Source organism: Gobio gobio (assembly GCF_949357685.1).
Source record: "Gobio gobio genome assembly, chromosome: 25".
In the NCBI taxonomy this organism is placed as follows: domain Eukaryota; kingdom Metazoa; phylum Chordata; class Actinopteri; order Cypriniformes; family Gobionidae; genus Gobio; species Gobio gobio.
The window spans coordinates 3,385,014-3,409,502 of NC_137121.1; the positions used below are offsets into that span (position 1 = coordinate 3,385,014).

A 24,489-nucleotide genomic window follows, 5' to 3' on the forward strand; every position below is an offset into this window, starting at 1 on the left:
CATGCAAATCAAACGTTTCCGTAACCTTGAGCGTCAAAACGGTATTTATGTAGGGATGCACCGATATGATTTTTTTTTGGGACCGATACCGATTTTAACAAACAATTATTGGCTGATAGCGATATTTGTCACTTGCCCTCTTATTTGAAATTTTGTCATTAAAATAGCTTTGCTTAAAATAAAAACATTACATTAACTTATAGCCTACTAGCTAGTTTATTGCTGCATTATCAAATCATTTCTAATGAATAAACACTCGATCCTTTCAACATTCAGCAGGCCAACATATATATATATATATATATATATATATGCGATCTTGATGAAGAGATGCAGCGGCTCGTCTGCGGCGGCGATGCGTGCTTCTGTAGTCTTGTCATATCGGGCTTTAACATGTCATATAGCCCATGACACGCTCTCACACGTTTATTTATTTTTAGCATTGTTGCGAGGAGTAACATTTACATATGTGGTTTCAACAACCAGATGCATTTAGACTGTAGTTCTGACTGTATTGAGCGCAGACCACCTCCTGAAGTGGCTTTTAGTGTGTGTGTTTTTGTTCTAAATGCTCCTGTTGTCTTCTGAGCCCAGACTTGAGTTTTGTTTGATACATTCAAGAAGCGCTAAAATTAAAGGTTCAGTTCATATAACTGACTGACAAAATTGTATGAGGATGCAGTGCACCGTCATCGGATTGAACCGAATCGATGGCATGATAATCGTAATCGAACCGTGAGACTAGGGCTGGGTATTGATTCAGATGTTCCAATTCAATTCGATTTCGATGCGCAAGCTTTCAAATCGATTCGATTTTCGATTTTGATTCTGAATGAAACGCGCACGCGCACAGCCGCCCCTCCCGAAGCCACAAACTCTCTCAGGTCGTGTGTCTCGTGTGCATATCATCCGCTGGAATTTAAAAACTCGGCGCGAGTAAAGATGGCAGAAGGAGGGCAGTTACAGCAGCGTTTGGTGAGCAAAAAAGGCAAAACCAACTCCGTTGTCTGGGAACAGTTTGGCTTCGAGGAATCAGACGACGAGCAGAAACATGCTACGTGCAAGATTTGCTACATGGTAGTGGCTGCAACGCAAGGGAACACCACGAATTTGTTTAACCACTTGAAAATTAAACACAGAGTGACCTATGACAATCTAATAAAGAAACAAAAACTGACGAGAGCAGGGGTGCCGTGTAAACGTCCTTTTTTCCCTTCATATTTTTCAATTAAATTCTCTATTTGTAAACTTTGTTCAAAGCATGCAAGTGCTGCCATATTTTTGAATATGACCAGTCATGTTCTCCGTCATCACCCGGGTTTAGTGCCAGAAGACGTGAATGAGAAGTCGTGCGCTGTGAGAAAATGTGTCTCTGTGCGCTCATCCGAGAGCGCGCACACGTCTCTCAGCGCGCAAATATTGAATTCTCTTTCAAGTCTTGTTCTTGAACGGACAAACTCACACAAAACGTATGTCAACATGTCCATCTTGATGAGTATTCTAGCAGACACAGTCTGTATATGCCTTGAGTAAACTTTATACAGTCGATAAAGACGACGCATATCCGAGCTTTAGGTCTTAAAGAGGCAGTAGCCTTTACTGCTTTCTGTTTAATGTCAAACAACAAAAGACAAGGACATCACTCACTGCTCTTGATTGAATAGCTTTTGTAAGTTTAATAGGATTAATCTTTAATTTATGCACTCAAATATACAATGTTATTTTACATTTGATACATTTCTGTACCTGAAAACTAATGTTAGACGTACCTGAAAAGCATATCTAGCCGAACCATATTGTTGATCTTATTTATTTGTGGTTATCATTTTTACTTGAATACTTTTATACTTTGATTTGAATATGTAATATTTATTTTAATAGTTCAAAAAGTACAACAAATGTTACAATTTCAATTGAATTGTTAAAAGGTGTCTTTTTAATAAATGCAACACATTCCCAAAGTCATGTGAAATAATCGTGTTACATAATCGTGATTTCAATATTGACCAAAATAATCGTGATTATGATTTTTTCCATAATCGAGCAGCCCTAAGGAGACGTGCTCATTTGCATATTCATGGGTCCACCTATACTAAATGAAGCATGGGTGTAGAGTTACATTCGAGCTATTTTAAGGCATGAATACTTTTGTTAATTCTGGTGAGTTTTAAGGGATAGAATTATTGAAGGTCACATTTTAGAGAAAAAGCAAAAGGCAAGAAAAGAAATACACGAAGCCAATGCATTTGGCTTCTCTTTTTGTTCGCTCAAAAAAGAAACAAGCTTGGCAGATTCATCCAATAGGCTCGCATGTAATGCAATGGCCTCCCCGGTCTGAGCGTGTGACAGCCTGCGGTGAGGCTGGATTGGGCCTGCAGCGGCTGGATTGCAGAGAGGAAGGAGAGCGAGAGTGAGGTAAACAGATGAATAAAACATTGTGGTTTTGTGCAGTCCTGACCTCGGTTAACACCACGCTGTTTACACACAAGAGCAGTGTGAGGGGAGTGGCACGCATTCACACAAAAGCACAAAGACGTCGAGCATGAAACAGATATGCTCATGTTCTCCTTTCAGCACACAATCAATGGATTGACTCACAAAAGTGTCTCTGTCTTGACCCATTTATAGCATGCGAGCCCATGAGAAGAGACGTTCATGCAATAAAAAAGCCAGTCCAAGTGCTATTAGGACACGTTCGCCAGGCATTTTAATTGGGAAAGAGCTGTAGAAAACAAAATTATCGTTGGTCTATAAATGTCGACTAGTCAGATGTGGATCAACAGATGGATTCAATCACTCCTACACTGGAAGAGATAAAAGTTATCTGTGCTAATCGCAAACCTTCACTGATAAGGGCATCACAATGCACATTCGCTTCCCTGGAAGAATAAACAACACGGAAAGATTCCTGTTTGCGCTCAAAGAACTGTGTGTTTGCGCCATTTCCGTCGTGAGCCATTCAGTTCCAATGTTAGGGTTAGGTTGTGGATTGCCTATAGTCTCCTGAGTTCTTACCCTCCTAGCCGGCGGTGTACGATGTCTGGATGTCCTTTGCTTTCATAGCAGCTCAGACGAGTCTTTCTCTCTCTGTTTGAGCCGGAGATGGGACAGTATGGGCGTTTCCTGGCTCGCAAACCCAGGGGCCTAAAATACCCAGGGGCCGCGTTCACAAATTGTGCGGTGAGCGAGTTTAACAGCCTCTCCGTTCAACAGCCGAGACGCTGTGCCAAAGTTACATGAGGGGTGAGAGAAAGGGGAGGAACTACTAGAGAGAGAGAGAGAGAGGGGGGGAATGTGAGAGACAGGGAAAGAAATGAGACGAGAAAAGGTCACTGACGACACTCATGTAAACACCAGCAAAGGATTTACAGTGTGGCAAGAAAGCTCTCGTCGCGGAAAAGACGACACAAAGAGACTCTGCAAAAGAACCAAAAGCGAGGAGACATTCCAGGAAAAAGACGGACCTCCCCTCCTCTCCCAACTGGAAAAGCTTTGTTTTAATGGAGTACAGGCTTCCTGGCTGCTGTCAACTTGGGAATGGTCTGGGATGAGAAAAACGGAGAATGTGAATGGGTTTCGAGCGGATACACGTCTCTTTTAGTCCTTTATTTACACACACATTTTACTTCTATAAGTTTAATGGAGTAGCAAGGGGAGGTCCAAAGTAGGCTATGATGTCACTGACCCGCCCACACGGCTTTGCTTACATCAGCAAGTCGTTGCAAAGGTTTATTTGGCCAAATATTAGAGTTTAATTGGCCAAACTAGTAGGGATTTCGTGAGTTGATGAAAAGCTACTTCATTAAGTCGTATATGTAAAAAAAAGTTGGGCTGTGCGATGTTGATGAAAAATGCGATATCCTTGTTAAATAATGCGATATTCGATATGCGATACGATATTGCTTTAAGTGTGTAAAATCTATTTCTTTCGCCAACTAATATCTTTCACTTAAAGCATAAGCGACTGTGTTTACATGGATACTCATCAAGACATAACTGTGTGTGTATTTGACAGTTCGAGTGTGTAACAAGACACAGAAAAAATAACAGCTTGTGCGCACGTTTCGGTGTGTGTGTGTCAGACAGCGCGAGACTGCAAGTTATTGTGTTTAATAACTCTTTTTAACGTCAAGCAAGTCACATAAGTATCAGTCGTGTGCTCAAGTCTATTCTCTGATATATGCGTCGACCTAAAACATACACTTTCACAATGTTGAAGTAGCCAATTAAAATCATTCAGGTATTGCGTGCCCTTGCGATATGCATATTGCGATATGTACATTTGCGATATTTCGATATATTGTGCAGCCCTAAAAAAAAGTAAAACAATTGGGGGGGAAAACACAAAAAATGAAGTATTTTGTATGTCATGTGGCTGATTAACCAACATCAGATAACGCTGTCGTGAATGTGTTTGTTAAAATATTAACTTAAAATCAACTTTATAGTTCGAATGATAAAAAAATCGGCGCTTTAGATCAGCGCATTTACACAGAAAGTCTTTAAATTAGATCTCTGGGAAAACGGATAAAAATAAAACTCAGCGTACTTGTGTCTTCTCTCATTTGCCCTCTCCAAACATGGCAGAACCTGCACACGTGCAACAACACACACACACACACACACACACACGCTAAAACGCTGTCAACGGCAAAGAACAGAAAACTGAAAACCGCATTTCCTCGCAGCAGAAGCATGGATCTTACCCCCCTTCGGCTCTCCTGCCCTCCTCCCTCGCGGTGTTGGAAACACACTGGCTGACAGCGAAGGACAGCTGCTCTCGCTCTTCCCTTCCCCCACACACACACACACACACACACACTAAGAGACAGAGCGAGCACATGAGGACGGGAGGGAGAGAAGATGGAGAAAAACAGGAGGGAGGAGAGAGGCGGCCATGAAAGGGCTTTGTTTCACATTTCTCTGATGGCTTTTGCAGGCCTCGCCATCGGCTTCACACGATAGAAAAATCTTCATCATCGGAGAAGCAAATTCAAAAGATCAGAATATGCCAATGTGTTGATGTAATTTCTATATTAATACGAATATTAACAAACTAAATAAAAACAATAGCATTGAAGCAGGGATGGGAATGAAATTATTCTTTTAGCACTTTTGAAGGAGCAATACGTTTACACGACTACGATATGCTTAAAACGACAATTACTGCGTCCCAATTCACACACTATACGTGCTAAATATTAAATTAAATTCAAATTTATTTGCATAGCGCTTTTCACGATACATATCGTTTCCCAGAAAATGCATCTACATTACAATTTAAATTGATTTGTACATGTTATGTATTTCAGAAATGCACATACACAAAGCGCACAGATTAGCTAACTATATATTATTAATAATAAATCAAAGTAAAACAAAATAGTATTAAAATAAAGAATCGTTTTAAATGCCTTAAGCAGGGCCGTAACCACCATAGGCGTTGAGGACGAATCCGCCTTAATAATTGCAAATGGCCAAATTGTCCCCCTCAGTATTGCTCTCCATTACGCACTGTTTTGTTTGTTTTTAGCATGGCAGACATTTTAAAAAGATACATTTGTATCTTTCTGTTACACCTCAACGGTCTAACAGCGCTGGTTAAAGTCAAAATGACGGCCAATCAGATTAAAGAAGGCGGGGCTTAATGGTCACTGAAGATGAGTGTGAATTCAAACGCGACACTTTTAGTTTTTACAGTGAAAGTGCGAGCGTGCCTAGATATAAGTAGCTAAACATTTAATATTTGGCAAACTACTCAACTTTATGTAATTTCGCCATTTTGAATTGAAAATTCTATATAAATTAAATAACTATATAAAAATATATTAATATAAAGTGTCATTTATAACCAAATGTGATGAGACGCAAATTTTTTTAAAGATTTTTGACATGTTAGACATACAAACAACAGTAAATTTTTAAAAATATTATTTGCGAAGAGTTTAAATGGATTCCTTTACAACTATATAGGGCTATAAATAGACCTAGAACAACTTTTAACATTATTATCTCTTCTTTAATCCCTTAAATCATTTAATTATTCAATTTATTTAAATAAAGAACAAAAACGTTGCTCCCCCCCAATGTTCAAGACATGGTTACGGTCTTGGCCTAAAGTGATTTTCGGCATCACAGCATTATAACGTACATAATGAAAAATAGATATTCCACATATAATTAGCATTAAACAAAACCACTTGAAGAAAATCAATAAACAGAACCACTTATAACAACAAAACTTTCTTTCGGATTGATTTTGGACTGACTGTCAGTCCATTATCGACATGAACAAACAAACAAACAAACATTAAAAAGAATCAGTTCAATTGGATCTTGAATATACAGTTGTATGATTCGCTCCAAACAAATGGATCTGGTTCTGAAAAACAACAGATCTCAATTCCCAAGCCAACCTTACGCTCAACTGGAATCAATGACGATGCTCGAATCACTAAGTATGAGTAATAGTAATAGTGATGCCTTCGCAAACACCGCTTAATAATGAAGACTGTCAGAGTTAATGGCTGAAACAGAGAAGGAAGGCCATCACGATTCTCCCAGTCTTTATCTCCCGCTGGATTTATTGGTGAGGATGTAGTAATTACGCACAGCAACCCAACGTGAATTTTTCAAAGGAAGACTCTCCAACATCAAGAGAAAGATAAATGGGAACTTAATCCTGTTTTTGGCGGGATTACACCAAAAACTACAGCCTTCCGAACCAACGAAAGCCATCCCGTACGGAGATAGCCTCGGGGAACACGGTTCCTCCAAATAACGAAAGCTTAAGAAGTGTTAAGAGGAGAAACTGCACCTCTGACAGGGAGAAAGAGAGAAACCATGAATCAATCCGTGCTCCTGTCAGCATCCCTTAAAATGGATCTTGATCGGAACCGCGCGCCGTTATTGTGGCACTTCTGAGGTTTAAAATAAGCACATCACGCTAATCACAACGCATCGGGCGCTAGCACCAAAGCTGGTGTGTTTTGATAAGGTTCTAGGAAACAAAAACAGCTGCCAAGAGCTGCCAAGAAAAGCTTAATGCGTCTCCAGGGATTACGAATGCACACTCTCGAACGCTTAAACCCCGGAGGGACGGCACTAAAGAAAAGAGTCACCTTTACAGCAACAATACTGGAAGCAAACAATCAGCAAAAAAACCTCATGGTTTTACAACATTCCCAAGTTAAAAGCCTTAAATTAATTACAAGCAGATCTAATCCACAATGGCGTGGTTTAACTGCATTACATTTCCTGACTAGTGTATATATAATTAGGGCTGTCAAAAGATTAATCGCGATTAATCGCATCCAAAATAAAAGTTTGTGTTTACATAATATATGTGTGTGTACTCTGTTAATTATTATTTATATATAAATACGCACACAAGCATTTATATATTTAAGAAAAAAATATGTTTATATATAAAACATTTATATTTATATATATTATATATTATATAAATGCAAATATTTCTTAAATATATACATAATGTGTGTGTATTTATATATAAATAATAATACATTATTAATAATACTTATACATGGAAATGCTTCTAAGCGCGACAAGACACAAGAGAACACACTGTATGTCAGTGTCCTGTGTGTGTGTGTGTGTGTGTGTGTGTGTGTGTGTGTGTGTGTGTGTGTGTGTGTGTGTGTGTGTGTGTGTGTGTGTGTGTGTGTGTGTGTGTGTGTGTGTGTGTCTGCGTCTCATGAGAGTACTCAATCAAATGGGCATTTTTCTGTGTGTTATTGTTCGTTCAAGCGAGAGAAAAAACAGATGCTCCATTATTTGCGTTAAATATTTAACACGTTAAACGAAAAAAAATAATATCGCAAACGCGTTAATTTTGAAAGCCATTCTATTGTCTATAAAAAAATAAAAAATAAACACTAAATCAATGGTTTTGATGTTTTTTTAATTGCGATTAATCTTTTGACTAATTAAAATATAAAGTGCGTTACAAAAGCATGACTGTGATCGCCGGGTTCATATCAATTCATATCAAATACTGAGTCCATGACTGTGAATGCCGCCCCCCTCGTCAAATAACCGCAGAGATGGGTTAAATTAGCCTGTGCTATCCTCAGGGCGATAACGGCTGAGAGCAGTATTAGCGGATATGCTAGTCCGGCAGATACGCAGCAGGTACTAGCGCTCCTGCATTCCTGCACGATCCTGCGAGGTGGAAAACCCCTCACTGACACTCGATAACATCCCCTCCTCACACCTCCAGATCTGGTTGTTCAGAGGCATGAGGAAGAGGCATTTCGTGTTTTGTTTGAGCTGTTGTTAAAAGGCCCCGAATGAACCCCCTGTGCTTGTTTAAGGAATGTACCAGAACACAATAGTGGCAGTCAGAGGAAGCCATGAATGGAGGCCATTGGTCGCAAAGCACTACAGTGCCAACAGAAAGGTTTCGAACTTAGAATGGCTCACCAGAACAGAAAACATTAAAAAAAAATTACGAAATAGGCCAGAATTGCAAGCATGTAAACGTCAATACTTAGCTAACGCAATGCACTATTGTTAACTGCTCTAGGACAAAAAAAGCGGGAATAGTTTCCTGTAATTACTTTGAGGAGTTATTGCTTGCTTTAGTAGTAATCCAACTAACATTCTCAAGGTAGATTCAAGAAATTAAAGCGGATATATCAACGTTATAAAATTAAAGGGTTAGTTCACCCAAAAATGAAAATTCTGTCATTAATGACTGAGCCTCATGTGGTTGGACACCCGTCAGACCTCCGTTCATCTTCAGACACAAATGAAGATATTTTAGTGTAAATCTGATGCTCTGAAAGGCCTCCATTGGCTCAATGCACTTTACACTCTCAAGACCCTTAAAAGACTCTAAAGACGTCGTTACAAAGTCCATCTCACTACAGTGGTTCTACAATAACTTTATGAATCGGCGACAATAGTTTTTGTGCGCAAAAAAACCCTAAATAACGACTTACATAGTGATGACGATTTCAAAACACGGCCTCATGAAGCTTCGAAGCGTTATGAATCAGTGAGTCGATTCAGCAGTTTGAAGCGTTATGAATCAGTGAGTCGATTCAGCAGTTTGAAGCGTTATGAATCAGTGAGTCGATTCAGCAGTTTGAAGCGTTATGAATCAGTGAGTCGAATCATGATTCGGATCGCGTGTCAAACTGCTGAAATTTGGCGAGTCAAACCGCTGAATCGACTCACTGATTCATAACGCTTCGAAGCTTCATGAGGCCGTGTTTTGAAATCGTCATCACTATGTAAGTCGTTATTTAGGTTTTTTTTGCGCACAAAAACTATTCTCGCCGATTCATAAAGTTATTGTAGAACCACTGTAGTGAGATGGACTTTGTATCGACGTCTTTAGTGTCTTTTAAGGGTCTTGAGAGTGTAAATTGTGCCAATGGAGGCCTTTCAGAGCATCAGATTTACACTAAAATATCTTCATTTGTGTCTGAAGATGAACGGAGGTCTGACGGGTGTCCAACCACATGAGGGTGAGGAATTAATGACAGAATTTACATTTTTGGGTGAACTAACCCTTTAAGTTAAACTTTTCTGATACTGGTGTTCCCATCATGCATGGGTTTGAATAATTAGGTTGATTTTTTTGCAATTTATCATCATTCATTTTGTTGATAGGTTTAGTAACTTGCCATTTTGTGACATTTGGAGTTCAAAATGACACATTCATACTCAAAAATTATCCATTAAATGTGATGTCACTGTGTATTGTGTACCAAGAATTGAGTGTCTGTGTTCAGAAGCCGCTTTACTTCTGTTATGTATATCTGTTGTGTTATTTACTTGGGGATTTCTAAGTAAAACATACACTTTAAAAGCGTGGTTTAATTCAATGTTATATTTTTATATAGCTTTGATAACTTTACTTAGTTAAGTTAAGTACAGTTTACTTAATACCACATGTGAAAAGTACTTTAAAAATATGCGTGTAAAAACTTGCCAAAGAAAAATTAAGTAAATCGAAAGGCCTGTTCACACCGGGACGATTTTCGCGAAGTTCGTTCAAATTCAAATGTAGTACCTCTAGGGCTGGGTATTGTTCAAAATCTTTCGATCTGGTGCCAATTTCGATACCTCAGTTTCGATACCGGTTCCTAACGATACTTTTTTTACGATACAATATGTTTTAAAATCCATTTCAACATCAACAAAAATACCTTTTATAACTAATATAAAAACTAATATAACTTTTATTTTTCACCTTAATTAAAACAAATTCTAGGCCCTTTTGCGCCTTTGGTTGCAATACTTATCGCATATGTTGCACTTTGCCGACTCTGCATCCACTTTTATAAGTGTATAAAAGCCGCTTGGCTTTTGGAACCGAAATTTGGCACCGAAAGATAAATAATTTTTCGATACTCATAGTATTTTTTTACTCACAGAGTTTTTCGTTCGATACCATAAAAGTATCGCCGTTCGTTGCCCAGCCCTTAAGTACCTCACATAGTACACGATTTCGGACCCAACTTTGGTTGAGAACTAGCATATTCTCTTCCGGAGGATCCTACGGCATACGCTGGAACGCCAGTGAACGCGCGGACGACAGTTAGCAGAAGTTAGAGATTACAGTTTGTGAAATATGGATATTTTTCTTACACAAACGAAAAACTGAACTTCATTTGAACTTATATTAACCAGGACATTTATAATATAACTCCGATTAGGGATCGACCGATATGGATTTTTTAGTGCCGATAGCGATTTTTTTTCCATCAGCCTTAGCCGATGACCGATACGGGCTGCCGATTTTCTTGAGCCGATATTTGGAGCCGATACTGCTTTTGCTCCCTCAATTTACAACATAAAAATGACACAATGATCATGATGATAATTTAAAATTTACAATTTAAAAAAGGAACATTTATTGAACTAAAAAAAAAACAATATTTAACAAATAGTAAAAACAGGTGAGGTAGAACAAGAGTTCAGTGGTGAACATAAATTCTGAAAATAAATATTTAAGCATAAATAAAATAATTACACTATTGCACACAGTATCAACAAGCAAGCAGCATAATAAAGTGCACACTGACTGCACTATACTTCATTTAAAACTATTTACAACCTAGTCATTTAATGGTTACACTCTAAAAAATGCTGGGTTAAAAATAACCCAAGTTGGGTTCAATATGGACTAACGCAGCAATTGGGTTGTTTTGACCCAGCGGTTGGGTTAAATGTTTGCTTAAAACAACCCAATTGCTGCGTTAGTCCATATTCAACCCAACTTGGGTTATTTTTAACCCAGCATTTTTTAGAGTGTAGGTGCACTTAATCTCTTGTAGAGCAACACCAGCGGTAATTCAGGAAAAAATCTCCCAATGCTCCACGTGAAACTTCAGTCTTTCGTCCTGTCTGTAATTAATGCAGGGAAAAAATATCGGTGAACGCAGCAGCCTTGTATCGGCCCGATGCCGATACACTTAAAAATCGCAAATATCGGCCGATATATCGGTCTAACACTAACTCCGATTATATTCATCTGAAAGAAGAAAGTCATAGGCTGACATGATGGTGAATAAACCATGGGGTAATTCAATGTTTTGGGTGAACTAACCCTTTAAATTATTAAATGTTTTAAAGTAAATCACCTGACTAAAAACACTAACAAAACAGAAATACACTATTGCAACAGGCTTGAAAAAAAAACAACACAACTTCATCAAGTCGAGCCAAAAACCTTTCAAGGACAGATCTCCATAAATTCCTTCTAAAGAAAACCCCTTGCTGCTCTTTCCAGTAGCCTATATTTGGCTGCCTGTCACAATTGAAAGCAAGCAAGGGGTCCAAGTGTTACATTTCAATGGCTCCCCTGAGGCCCACTAGGTAGGGAACACAATGCTGTAAGAACAACTACTGACTGAGTCACTAGCAGGGAATTTCACATATCTGTTGTAAGCAGATACGCTAGTCGATCCGTCTCAGTTTGTACCGCACAGGCCAGGCTTGGCAGTTGTACAACTAAAAGCAAAGCAATGACTACAAACAAGAAAACTACCTATTTAGCTAAACACCATCCCATTCATGCATTAATCTGCACTGATCTTTGAATCTCGAGCTTGCAGAAGTGGCATGTGGGGAATATGCTAACCTCCACATTCTTCTAAGAACAATCTGTCGAGGCATGGATTCTTGTTTTAACACGAGAGATCAAGCTACAAACTAGACCAGCTGCCAAGACTCCTTATGAATTAGGAGGCCGATAATTGAGTGCACTGAATAAATCGAGAAAACCCCCTACAACCAGCCAGCTCAATTCAAACAAGACTGAGCAACAGACAGAGAAATAGCACATACATATGAAAAGATATCAGACAGTGAGTTTTTACATTTGCTACCTGACAAGAGAGACTGGTTATTTGGGATTGGTTCACTTCAAAATGAGCATTTCCTGATATTTTCCTCACCCCATCTCATCCAAGATGTTCATGTCTTTCTTTCTTCAAAGGAAGTTTTTTGAGGAAAACATTCCAGGATGTTTCTCCACATGATGGACTTCAATGGGAACCAACGATTGAAGGTCCAAATCAATGCAATTTCAAAGGCTCTGACCAATCCCAGACAAGGAATAGAGTCTGATCTAGACAAGCCATCCCACATTTTAAAATGCTTCTTCACAACGTATGACGCCATCCCGTCGGAAAGGTCACATGACGTAGGTGGAAATGCCGACCCAGTGCCGAAAAACTCTTCAAACAACTTCAAAATCACCCGACATCGTTGTTTTACCTTTATTATTTTTTGTAAATGCTGTTTGATTTAGGGCGTTTTCACACCTGAAAGTCCGCACTAAGGTCCGAACCGAAGTTCATGTTTTGATACTTTTTATATATTCGGCTAGTTTTGGTTTGGTTTCACATTGCAATCATGCAAGCGCACTAAAGAACTTTACATGACGCACTTGAGTCCACTCGTCTTCATCTATGTGGGCGGCATCTGGACACTGATTGGTTTGTAAACGGACGTCAGCGTCTTTGAAAAGAGTGAATGAACGGACGCATATTATTGCCACTATTGAACAGTCGCATTGCTGGACTATTTTCTTTTCGTTACGTTTAAAAGTGGACATTTCAAGCTTTATATTCACATATTTCTCATGTTTGTGAGACGAGTATCTGCTGAGTTTGGGTTTATTTGAGACGAGCTCCAGTTCATGTGCAAAGCATGTGATCGCTCCTGCGATTATTGACTATTTGCTTCTTATTTATTCAATTTCGGGCAATTATCTGATTAAACATTGATTGAAATTAAGATACAATATATACAAAACAAAATTCACATTAAAGAAAGGCTTTCTAAGCAAAATCATACAAAATTTCTTTCAAAATATTTTCTGACTGTCTTCTGACATATTGCGCATTTTTTCACTTTTCATAATCAATGTAGCCTAGATGAAATTTAAAAATAACATTATAATATTTAAACATAAACAGGAACTTCCTGTAAATGGTCTGAAAGTCTGAACCGTACAGAAAATGCTTTCACACTAGAAACGAACCGAACCTTTGTTCAGTTTGATCCGGACTGAGACGACCTCTTTTCGTCGGACCAAATTTCGTCTGTTTGGTCCGGCCCGTGGTCAGGGGAGGTTTCACATCTGTAATTTTGATTCGGACCAAACTGAAAAGTCCGAAAATCCGGACCAAACAAGGTGTGTGTGAAAACGCGCTTAGTCTTTACACTGGGTCTGTACTTCCAACTACGTCCGACGTGACCTTTCCGACGTGAAAAAGAATAACACCGAAGTCAAGCATTTGAGATTAAAAAGTATATAAATGTTTTTTGTTTTTTTTAGAAAATGGCCGATGGTTTGTCTAGATCAGACCCTATAGCCTCTGAAGCCCTTCCTTTGAAACTGCATTGATTTGGACCTTCAACCATTGGTCCGAAGAAACATCCTGGAATGTTTTCCTCAAAAAAAAATGCAATGTCTTTCTTTAGGTTGAGATGGGGGCGAGTAAATTACCAGGAAATTTTCATTTTGAAGTGAACTAGTCATTTCACAACAATTGGTCAAATCGACTTTCTAGCATTACAGCTGTGAAATTCTTGGACGTTCTGAGATTTAATATTCTTGCACCTCTGGTTATCTGGCCGCTGTCCTAATCTCTTTTGGCAGCTCTATGCATTACTAACTGGAGAAGGAGACCACTGAGCTAAGCATGTCCATTTCCCTCTCCTTAAATTGGACTAGTGCCTAAAGGAAATGTAGCGAGCAGGTTGGCACACCAGGTACCACTAACTCTCTGGTTCATTTCAAAACAGTAGGAACAGCTTTCAACCTCTACTGTGTAACACAATCACCATTTATAACACTCAACCAGATGCTTAAAGGGTTAGTTCACCCAAAAATGAAAATTCTGTCATTAATGACTGAGCCTCATGTGGTTGGACACCCGTCAGACCTCCGTTCATCTTCAGACACAAATGAAGATATTTTAGTGTAAATCTGATGCTCTGAAAGGCCTCCATTGGCTCAATGCACTTTACACTCTCAAGACCCTTAACAGACACTAAAGACTAAAGTTACAAAGTCCATCTCACTACAGTGGTTCTACAATAACTTTATAAATCGGTGAGAATAGTTTTTGAGCGCAAAAAACCCCATAAATAACGACTTATTTAGTGACGACGATTTCAAAACAAGGCCTCATGAAGCTTCGAAGCGTTATGAATCAGTGAGTCGAATCATGATTCGGATCGCGTGTCAAACTGCTGAAATTTGGCGATTCAAACCGCTGAATCGACTCACTGATTCATAACGCTTCGAAGCTTCATGAGGCCGTGTTTTGAAATCGTCATCACTATATAAGTCGTTATTTAGGGGTTTTTTGCGCACAAAAACTATTGTCGCCGATTCATAAAGTTATTGTAGAACCACTGTAGTGAGATGGACTTTGTAACGACGTCTTTAGTGTATTTTAAGGGTCTTGAGAGTGTAAAGTGCATTGAGCCAATGGAGGCCTTTCAGAGCATCAGATTTACACTAAAATATCTTCATTTGTGTCTGAAGATGAACGGAGGTCTGACGGGTGTCCAACCACATGAGGGTGAGGAAATTTCATTTTTGGGTGAACTAACCCTTTAATAAATGGAAACCTGAAACCCTCCAATCGAACGCCAGACGGACAAATGTTGATGGAGCAATGAAAAAACACCAGTGCACTCACCTTCTCACTTTTTACTTTCTTCATGCTCCTGCAGTCGTTATTTTCCACTTCTTCTGGTTCGCTCTTGATAGCCAAAGGTGTGACTATTCCAGTGGTATCAAGGGTAATATTCCCTAGCTGATCAGGACCACCAAGGTCCGAATTTTGCGTCCCCTCAAATGGGGCATTGCGTGCCTGGCCTAAAGGCATAACCTGGGCCGATGGGTCCGAGGGCACGTTCACAGTTTGTACCCCTTCGTTTTTCTCCTTCTTGCTTTTCCCAGAACCGTCCTTGTCCTTTTTTCCACTCTGAACATTACGGGAGGCTTTGTTACCTTTATCGGAACCTTTCCCAGAAGGCAAGGTCGTGGAAACTGCGGTTGGCCCAGTGGCCTCGTTTTGGGTCCGTCCCTGGGCGTCCTTCTTGGCCCCATCAGGGGTTGAGGACTTGCTACTGTCCTTGGAGTTCTTGCTACGTTTAGCTTTGGATTTGCTGTCCTTGATCGGTGGAGGAGGCACCGGGTTAATGAACTTTATGTTGTCAGGCAATGCCGCTACGGCGCTCGAGGCAGCAGCCATTCCGTCCCCGTCCTTGGTGCCAGACATCTCAAGCTTATCTTTCTCTAAATCTGCGTCGAGGTCAATGATCAGGTTGCCTACACCAATATCCCACTCATCCCCGCTGTCGTAAGTGTCCACCGCATTCGAGTCCACACCTTTCCCGCCTGCAGTGCCACTACTGAGGGACATCTTAGTGCCAGCGGCCCAAGTGTGCCACAGGGAGACCTTCTCAGACGACTGAGGCGGTCAGGAAGCACATCTACTAATGCCTCAGGGTCCGGTTGGTTTCCCCTTCCCAGTAGCCCACATTGTTGCCCTGGGGGGAGAGAAAAAACAATGAGAAAATGTGTATCAGGAAATGATAATGCTTTCATAAAACAGGTCGACTTCACATTTTCCATATTTAAAAAGGCTTTGCGAGCTGTACGACTCAACATGAACTACAGATGCTGAGTAATTGTTTTTAGACTCTGTGCTCAGAAACAGACGTTGCATCATAACACATGGAAACACTTCCCTCCTTTAATGACCGGTTGACTTCAAAACAACTGACTGCTGGACTACATAGCATTGCTATTAATTTCCTAACAAGTGAACATTAAAGGGTTAGTTCACCCAAAAATGTAAATTCTGTCATTAATTCCTCACCCTCATGTGGTTGGACACCCGTCAGACCTCCGTTCATCTTCAGACACAAATGAAGATATTTTAGTGTAAATCTGATGCTCTGAAAGGCCTCCATTGGCTCAACTTTACACTCTCAAGACCCTTAAAAGACACTAAAGACGTCGTTACAAAGTCCATCTCTCTACAGCGGCTCTACAATAACTTTATGAAGACGAGAATAGTTTTTGTGCACAAAAAAACCCTGAATAACGACTTGCATAGTGATGACGATTTCAAAACACGGCCTCATGAAGCTTCGAAGCGTTATGAATCAGTGAGTCGATTCATGATTCGGATCGGGTGTCAAACTACTGAAATTTGTGATTCAAACTGCTGAATCGACTCAGTTTGGCGGTTTGACACGCGATCCGAATCATGAATCGACTCACTGATTCATAACGCTTCGAAGCTTCATGAGGCCGTGTTTTGAAATCGTCATCACTATACAAGTCGTTATTTAGGGGTTTTTTTGCGCACAAAAACTATTCTCGTCACTCCATAAAGTTATTGTAGAGCCACTGTAGTGAGATGGACTTTGTAACGACGTCTTTAGTGTCTTTTAAGGGTCTTGAGTGTGTAAAGTGCCATTGAGCCAATGGAGGCCTTTCAGAGCATCAGATTTACACTAAAATATCTTCATTTGTGTCTGAAGATGAACGGAGGTCTGACGGGTGTCCAACCACATGAGGGTGAGGAATTAATGACAGAATTTTCATTTTTAAATATATTAGGGATGTGAAAATACATATTTACAAAACCAACTAGTCATGGGATGTCTGAACGACTATTTGGTCTTAAAGGACAACTCCGGTGAAAAATGAACCTAGGGGTAATTAACACATATTAATTTATAAAAACGGTACATTACGCGTATACAGACAGGAGCCATCTTGGAAAAGCCACGGTTGAATAATCCGCCATCTCTTTAGTGTGTATCCTTTGGAAGCACTAGTCTCTGTTGCGTTTTTATTTATTTATTTATTTTCTCTGTTGCGTTCAGTGCTTTCTTCCCGAAACAACGGACCATATGAGATTCAAAGTCACAGTTCATCACTTAGCACAGCGTTCGTGGCTCGACTTGTTTTCCAAGATGGCTCCTGTCTGTATACGCGTAATGTACTGTCTTTATAAAGTATCTTCTTATTAAACTGTTTGTGCACTTACAAAGTTCTCAATGCTTCGGTTTGCATGTAGGGACCCTCATTAGGCTACCGTGTTAGTGTGAGGCTATTTTGAGCCTTGTTAGTGGTATTAACTAGCGATTTAATTTGACTTATTCTATGCCCCATAGACTAGCGTTATAAGCTAATCTGTTTTTAGAGATAAAACTCTTTACATTCGATTTTCATGAAAACGCATCCCAGAGAACGATCTACTCGGTAACCATGTGTTAATCACCCCTAGGTTCATTTTTCACCGGAGTTGTCCTTTAAGGCAGCCCACTATAATTAGGCTGTGTTAGAGTCAAAGTGCACCTACACTAAATTAGGTTATTCACGTAGGACACGTCCATCTGGGCGGATAACACCAGATTCAATCCGAAAACTAGGGTCTTTACTCATTTTAACTTGCCATCAATGTAGCTTGAATGCAAACCAATGAAAAGTTAATATTCTGAAGCTGAAAAACATGCTAACATGATGTTAGCAAGTTGACAGTGCGTTGCTAATTGTGACTGTTACAAGTTAGCCTACAAGATAAAGCATGTCATGCTGCCAGCATATTAAACCCTACACATCTCAGTAAAAGAAATGAAAGATACAAAAAAATAAGCATAAAAGATAAACCACTTAACTTCTCAGCCTGTAGACTTAACCCTAAAGGTTGACCACAATGTTAGAATATTACATTTAAATATTCAAAACATGGTAAGCGTCAGATGTCCATCCCAGCTGGACCAGAAACCAAAAGGTCTTAAATCAGCTTTAAAAGTTTTAAAAAGACATGCAAATACCCAAATTGCGTGGGATTCTTTTGCAAATGTGTAATTTAAGTCAAAGATTTTTTTGCTAATTTGATGTGACTTGCATGAGTGTTTGCGCTCTGTGAAGAGTGTCAAAGATTTTAATTTACGACGTGTTTTTGCAGCACTGAGCTTTGTAGCCAATCACAGACATATCTGTTGAGCTTATGAACGGAATGGCCAATCAGATGTGTTCAAGTTAGTCGGAATCCACTTAAAAACACCCAGTTTTTCTTTAGCGCAAGTTCTGCACACTCGTGAATCCTTTTAATTATAACCAATAAAGTATAAATAAGACGTCTTCATTGATTATAACAGGAGTTTTTGTTGAAATTGACAGATTCAGTGATTATAACGGCAGCGATCTTTGCTTGCTTTCTGTGTTAAGTATATATTTTTCATGCTGACAATTACAAATTGCAACGTTTCTGGACCGACAACCGTATTTAAATACGCAATTGACGGGGATAACCATAGCAATGGACGGAAGAAATCAATCTGATACCGTATGTTAGATGATCTGTACATTAAGTGCTAAATAACAGACCTGACACTTTGTAATGTGTAACTATTCATTTTATTACTAACTTTTCTTATCAGTAACCCAGTGACTTTTTAGCTAAATCCACAGATTTTTTAATATAAAATAGTTCTAAGAACTTTGTCTTATGATCTGTCCGGACAGTGGTTATTTTTTATTTAATGAATAAATAGGATAAGTTTATATTACAAACGTTTTGCATTTATTTGGATTTATTGTCAGTACTGGGCTCGCAGTGTGTGTGTGTGTGTGTGTGTGTGTGTGTGTGTGTGTGTGTGTGTGTGTGTGTGTGTGTGTGTGTGTGTGTGTGTGTGTGTGTGTGTGTGTGTGTGTGTGTGTGTGTGTGGATGACCATGTTTGTCCGAAACCACTGGGAAAAACCCTGAAAATTGAACATGATGAACTTTTAAAAGCTGTGTTTTGATGACTGTAGCGTCTGAGCTTTAAATAAGTTGATCTTAAAGATGCACAATCTCAGAGAGTGATACACTGTTAGCACAATAAACCTTCATCTCAATTTATCAAGATAAACTCATTATTCAACTATTGTTGTTGAACGCCCACTTGACTAGGATCAAGATACTACACATAACTGGTCAAAACATGGTAAAAGCCAAACTCCTTATGTCACTATAATCTCCTTCCATGGACATGAATCACACAAATCAACACTTTCCAAATGTCACTGATCTTTAGGACCTTTAAATAGAAACAGAAAACTTTTTGAAATGTCAAAGATGCCCATGATCCGTTTCCCATTAGAGATTTTCAAGAACCAGAGAAAAGCAACGGTACTAGAACCGACAGGCCGTGATTAAAGGTCAAAGTCATTGCCCGTAATACTCGAAAGAATTCACATAAAAGATTTTCTCGAACCACGAACTGGTTTAACTGCAGTGCTACAGTTTGGCGGTTGTCTAATAAAACCAAGCGCTACTTAAGTTGAAAAGGATGAGTCCGGCTTTGAGCTGCGTCTTAAATAGCCGAGGAGACAGATGGCTGAATGAGAGGACACTAATCAGTGGTTCGCCGTAATCCCTCAGTCCACCAGGGAACATGGAGTGTGTCCTGCAGGAAGCTTTCCAAAAGTCTGCTGTTGGAACCCAAGATAAGACAGACTTCCACTATCACAGTCATTCATCAGCCCCATGCGTTCCTCAGGACACTTTCAAGAGCTTTGAGAGAACGTCAAGACACCATTAAAGCAAACAATAATTCAGAATCACAATATAAGTCGCCTGTAGTCAGTCATTTAACTCATCTTTGATCACCAAAATGACATTTCCGTTGATTTATTTATTTATTTGTGCCTCAAAATAGCTTGAATGTAACTATGAACCTTTGGTTCATTTACTATGCGCGGATTCATGAATATGCAAACAAACCCCGCCTCCACTCACTCGCACTCAGAAATACAGCTAACTTACTGAGGTAAACGGACACATAACAGTAATTAATATGATTATCCTTTGACTTGACTACATTATTAAACAGCTAATGATGTGTTGCTAATGTTACACAAACCATGTCACTCGTTAGAAACGCTTTGAACAACTCAGAACATCACTGGAGAAAGGAATACATTTCCTCATGATATACATAATTCACCCGTCATATTGCTAAATGTACACGATTTTTCATATCAGAAATATCCCAGGATAACCTTGAGCTCCAGAGAATAGTTAATGATATGCTAAAGCCCCGCCCACATGTTGACGTGATTGGATACAAGATAGTTTGTCAGACACACCGGCGATTTCAAACCGCGTTTTTGAGACTGTTTTTGGTTCACTGTAGTTTTAAAAGAGAAAATACTCAACAATGGTGTTGACTTATGAATTTGCACATGGTTTCTCTTAAAGCATATTAAAAAAACACCACATAAGCCCTATTTGGACGGTAATTGTTTCTCATGAGGACGCTCGTAAAGATAAATTTGCATTCCACCTCAGTGCAAAACTCAAGCATTCGGATGCCGATTTATTCACGGTGGAGGAGTGAGTTTTGTGATAAGTGAAATAAAATGTCATATGCTTGGAATAATAATTCCACAATTTAAAAAAATGTGGAAATGAGTGTAAATTAGGCTTGCTGCGATAGTCGGTGTTACCGGTGTTCAGGCACAGCAAAATGTAAAATGTAAAAGTGCCTATTTAAAGCTACACTGTGTAACTTTTTTAGTTTATTCTTAGCTAAAAACACTTAGTTCTTTCAAAAATATATGTGCTCATTAATGTATATTTACTTCTTTCAAGTAATAAAGTATTCTCGTAAGTTTATAATATGCCATTGTAAATACATACGGGTGAGGGTTCGAATGCGGGTCGCCATGTTGCTCCTCCATCTTGAAAAGTACATTAGCCAAAGAGGGACATACCCGTAAATTCAAGCTTCGCCTTTCGCGGTTAAACACTTGATGGCACCATGTCGAATGTGGACGAGGTCGAACTGGAAGCCATGTTAATCTTGGACTAAATCAGCCACCGTAGGTGTTTAAACGAAATCGGAATTGAGAGGAACAGAAACTAATATTCACTGGATGGTCATATACCTTTTCACCACTAGATGGGGGAAAATATCACACAGTGTAGCTTTAAGTGAGTTTGTCATTGTACGGTTTTGTAGAATTATAGGCTAATGAACCCACTATTCAAGCACCGCGCCCAAAAATTGGCACTGTCCGCTTGCGGCCGCCATAGACGCACTATCATTCATTCACGGTGCACATTTTCAGTTCATTCCTATGGAAGATGTTCATTGAAAACACACTCACTTCTCCGCACCGTTATGAATGCCAAAGCAGCCATGGGCATTTTACTTTCGGTTTAGAATTAGCGATTTAAAAGCCCCCATGTCGATCACATCCCTACCGTAAATAAGTTAATAAAGCTTCTTATTTACATGAGGTAAACATAATGAGCTTGGATATTTTAACGTATATAATTGCTTCCGTAATACGGCCGATTTCAAATGTTAACATGCTTTTCTTCTCTTTTGAGCGGAAAGTGGGATTCAGTAATAAAAGGATCTTTAAAATGCATCCAAATGACAGCGAAGCGCAACCGTACGGTGCTCCACAGTGGTCAAAAAGGATATAAACAGTGAATTTTGAAGTTTTCGAAAACTCAGAGATGTGGATTCAGACGGCAATTAAATCACCACACGACCTTTGTGTTTGTCTAAAACTGTAGGTGATTCGGCCGGGGGAATTTTACGCGGGTGGTGGGACAAAAAAACCCACATTCTGGATTCAATAAAATCCCAGACTAGCCCCTGACAATGATGAAAACACCTTACGATTTACCGTCTACATAAACATTAAAAACTAGAAAACTAAACTATCGTATTAAAGGTGATGCCTTACTTTCTACTACACGCGTTTGATGTTTAAGGCCCTTGCACACTGAGTCCGAAATTTTCGAATGCGTTTTTCCGTATTCGTGATCCGAAAAATTCGTCACGCACAGAGTCCGATGCGTATTAATGAATGCGTTACGGAAAAAAAACGCAAAACAACACAAAATGCCGTCTTCCACCTCCTTATCAAGGAGCTGCGGATTATCCAGACCGATTCAAAGTTGAATGTCAGTGGGTCAGTTTGATGCTTTGCTAGCGATACTGGAGCCACATATTAAAAAGAAGACCACCAATTACCAATCCTGAACAGAGACTGGCGCGCGCGCGCGCACACACACACACACACACACACACACACACACACACACACACACACACACACACACACACAGGTTTACAGGGAGTTGGTGTGCTATAATTATAGCTGTGATATTGTAGTATTTTTGATACATAATATTTGTATATATAATTGTAGGTATCTGAGCACTGGCGATTCATTCCCCAGCACTGCCAGCAGTTTTAGGTTGGGCATCAGCACTGTAGATGGGAAAACGAATGCGAAAAACGCAGAAAATCGAACCTGTTCCGATTTTTTTTTTGACGGACGAAAGTTTCGAAGGCAGTGTGCAAGGGTGACTGACATAACGTGAGGTCGAATTTATTTTTTGACGTGCGAAAATTTTGCATGCAAAAAGTGTGCAAAGGCCTTTAAAGTCAACATAGTTTAACTTTTAAAACATTGATCTGCTTGTGTGAGTGGCCAAACATATCAACTCCTAACTCAATCAATGCCGTGAGTTTTGGCTGGGAGTGTGTGTTGTTCTGCTGGGAAATAGGTCATTATATTAGCAAGAACGTTTAGTGGTGCTTGGGGCACTTCAATTAATTGCCAAACATTTATAATCTTAAACCTGAAAATAGCAGTATATGGACTATCCTAAATCTACTTCCAGCAGTTAAAACCTGTATGTACGGTAGTGAGCCGCGAGTGTAGCTTGCCCAGGGTTGCCAATAAAAGTGAAAAGCTTTACATAACTCACTCTAGGGATGCCATAATTCTCAATATAATATTGAAGCGTTCGGTACGGAATTCACGGTTAGGGCTGTGCAATTAATCGAATTTCGATTTCGCCTCCCAACGATCACCAAAATAGTACAATCGAGAAAAAACGATTATTTTGCCTTGCGTTCTGAATGAAACGCGCATGCGCTCATCCGCCCCTCCCGAAGCCACAAACTTTCTCAGTTCGTGAGTCTCGTGTGCATTTCATCCGCTGGAATTTAAAAACTCGGCGCGAGTAAAGATGGCAGAAGGAGGGCAGTTACAGCAGCGTTTGGTGAGCAAAAAAGGCAAAACCAACTCCGTTGTCTGGGAACAGTTTGGCTTCGAGGAATCAGACGACGAGCAGAAACATGCGACGTGCAAGATTTTCTACATGGTAGTGGCTGCAACGCAAGGGAACATCACAAATTTGTTTAACCACTTGAAAATTAAACACAGAGTGACCTATGACAATCTAATAAAGAAACAAAAACTGACGAGAGCAGGGGTGCCGTGTAAACGTCCTTTTTTCCCTTCATATTTTTCAAATAATTCTCTCTTTGTAAACTTTGTTCAAAGCATGCGAGTGCTGCCATATGTTCGAATATGACCAGTCGTTTTCACGTCATCACCCGGGTTTAGTGCCACAAGACGCGAATGAGAAGCCGCGCGCAGTGAGAAAATGTGTCTCTGTGCGCTCATCCGAGAGCGCGCACACGTCTCTCAGCGCGCAAATATTGAGTTCTCTTTTAAGTCTTGCTCTTGAACGGACAAACTCACACAAAACGTATGTCAACATGTCCATCTTGATGAGTATCCTAGCAGACATAGTCTGTATATGCCTTAAGTAAACTTTATACAGTCGATAAAGACGACGCATATCCAATCCGGATTGAATAGCTTTTGTAAGTTTAATAGGATTCATCTTTAATTTATGCACTCAAATATGCAGTTATTTTACATTTGATACATTTCTGTACCTGAAAACTAATGTTAGACGTACCTGAAAAGCATATCTAGCCGAACCATATTGTTGATCTTATTTATTTGTGATTATCATTTTTACGTGAATACTTTTATACTTTGATTTGAATATATGTTATATTATTTATTTTAATAGTTCAAAAAGTACAACAAATGTTACAATTTCAATTGAATCGTTGAAAGGTGTATTTTTAATAAA

The 24,489-nt window shown here is 39.4% G+C and overlaps 1 protein-coding gene across 3 annotated transcripts in view; it reads right to left on the reverse strand.

The window, feature by feature from the left end:
- The window catches only part of znf609a (zinc finger protein 609a), a 188,607-nt gene that overhangs the window by 100,312 nt on the left and 63,806 nt on the right, over positions 1-24,489 (reverse strand). For 2 of the 3 annotated variants that reach the window (XM_079810168.1, XM_079810169.1), the window contains one exon: positions 15,198-16,053. In XM_079810168.1, coding sequence (XP_079666294.1) covers positions 15,198-15,926 — 729 coding nt within the window. In that variant the 5' untranslated portion in view covers positions 15,927-16,053. Of the gene's footprint in view, positions 1-3,015; positions 3,229-15,197; positions 16,054-24,489 lie in introns of those variants that run through there. The other variant, XM_079810170.1, reaches the window with a different exon arrangement.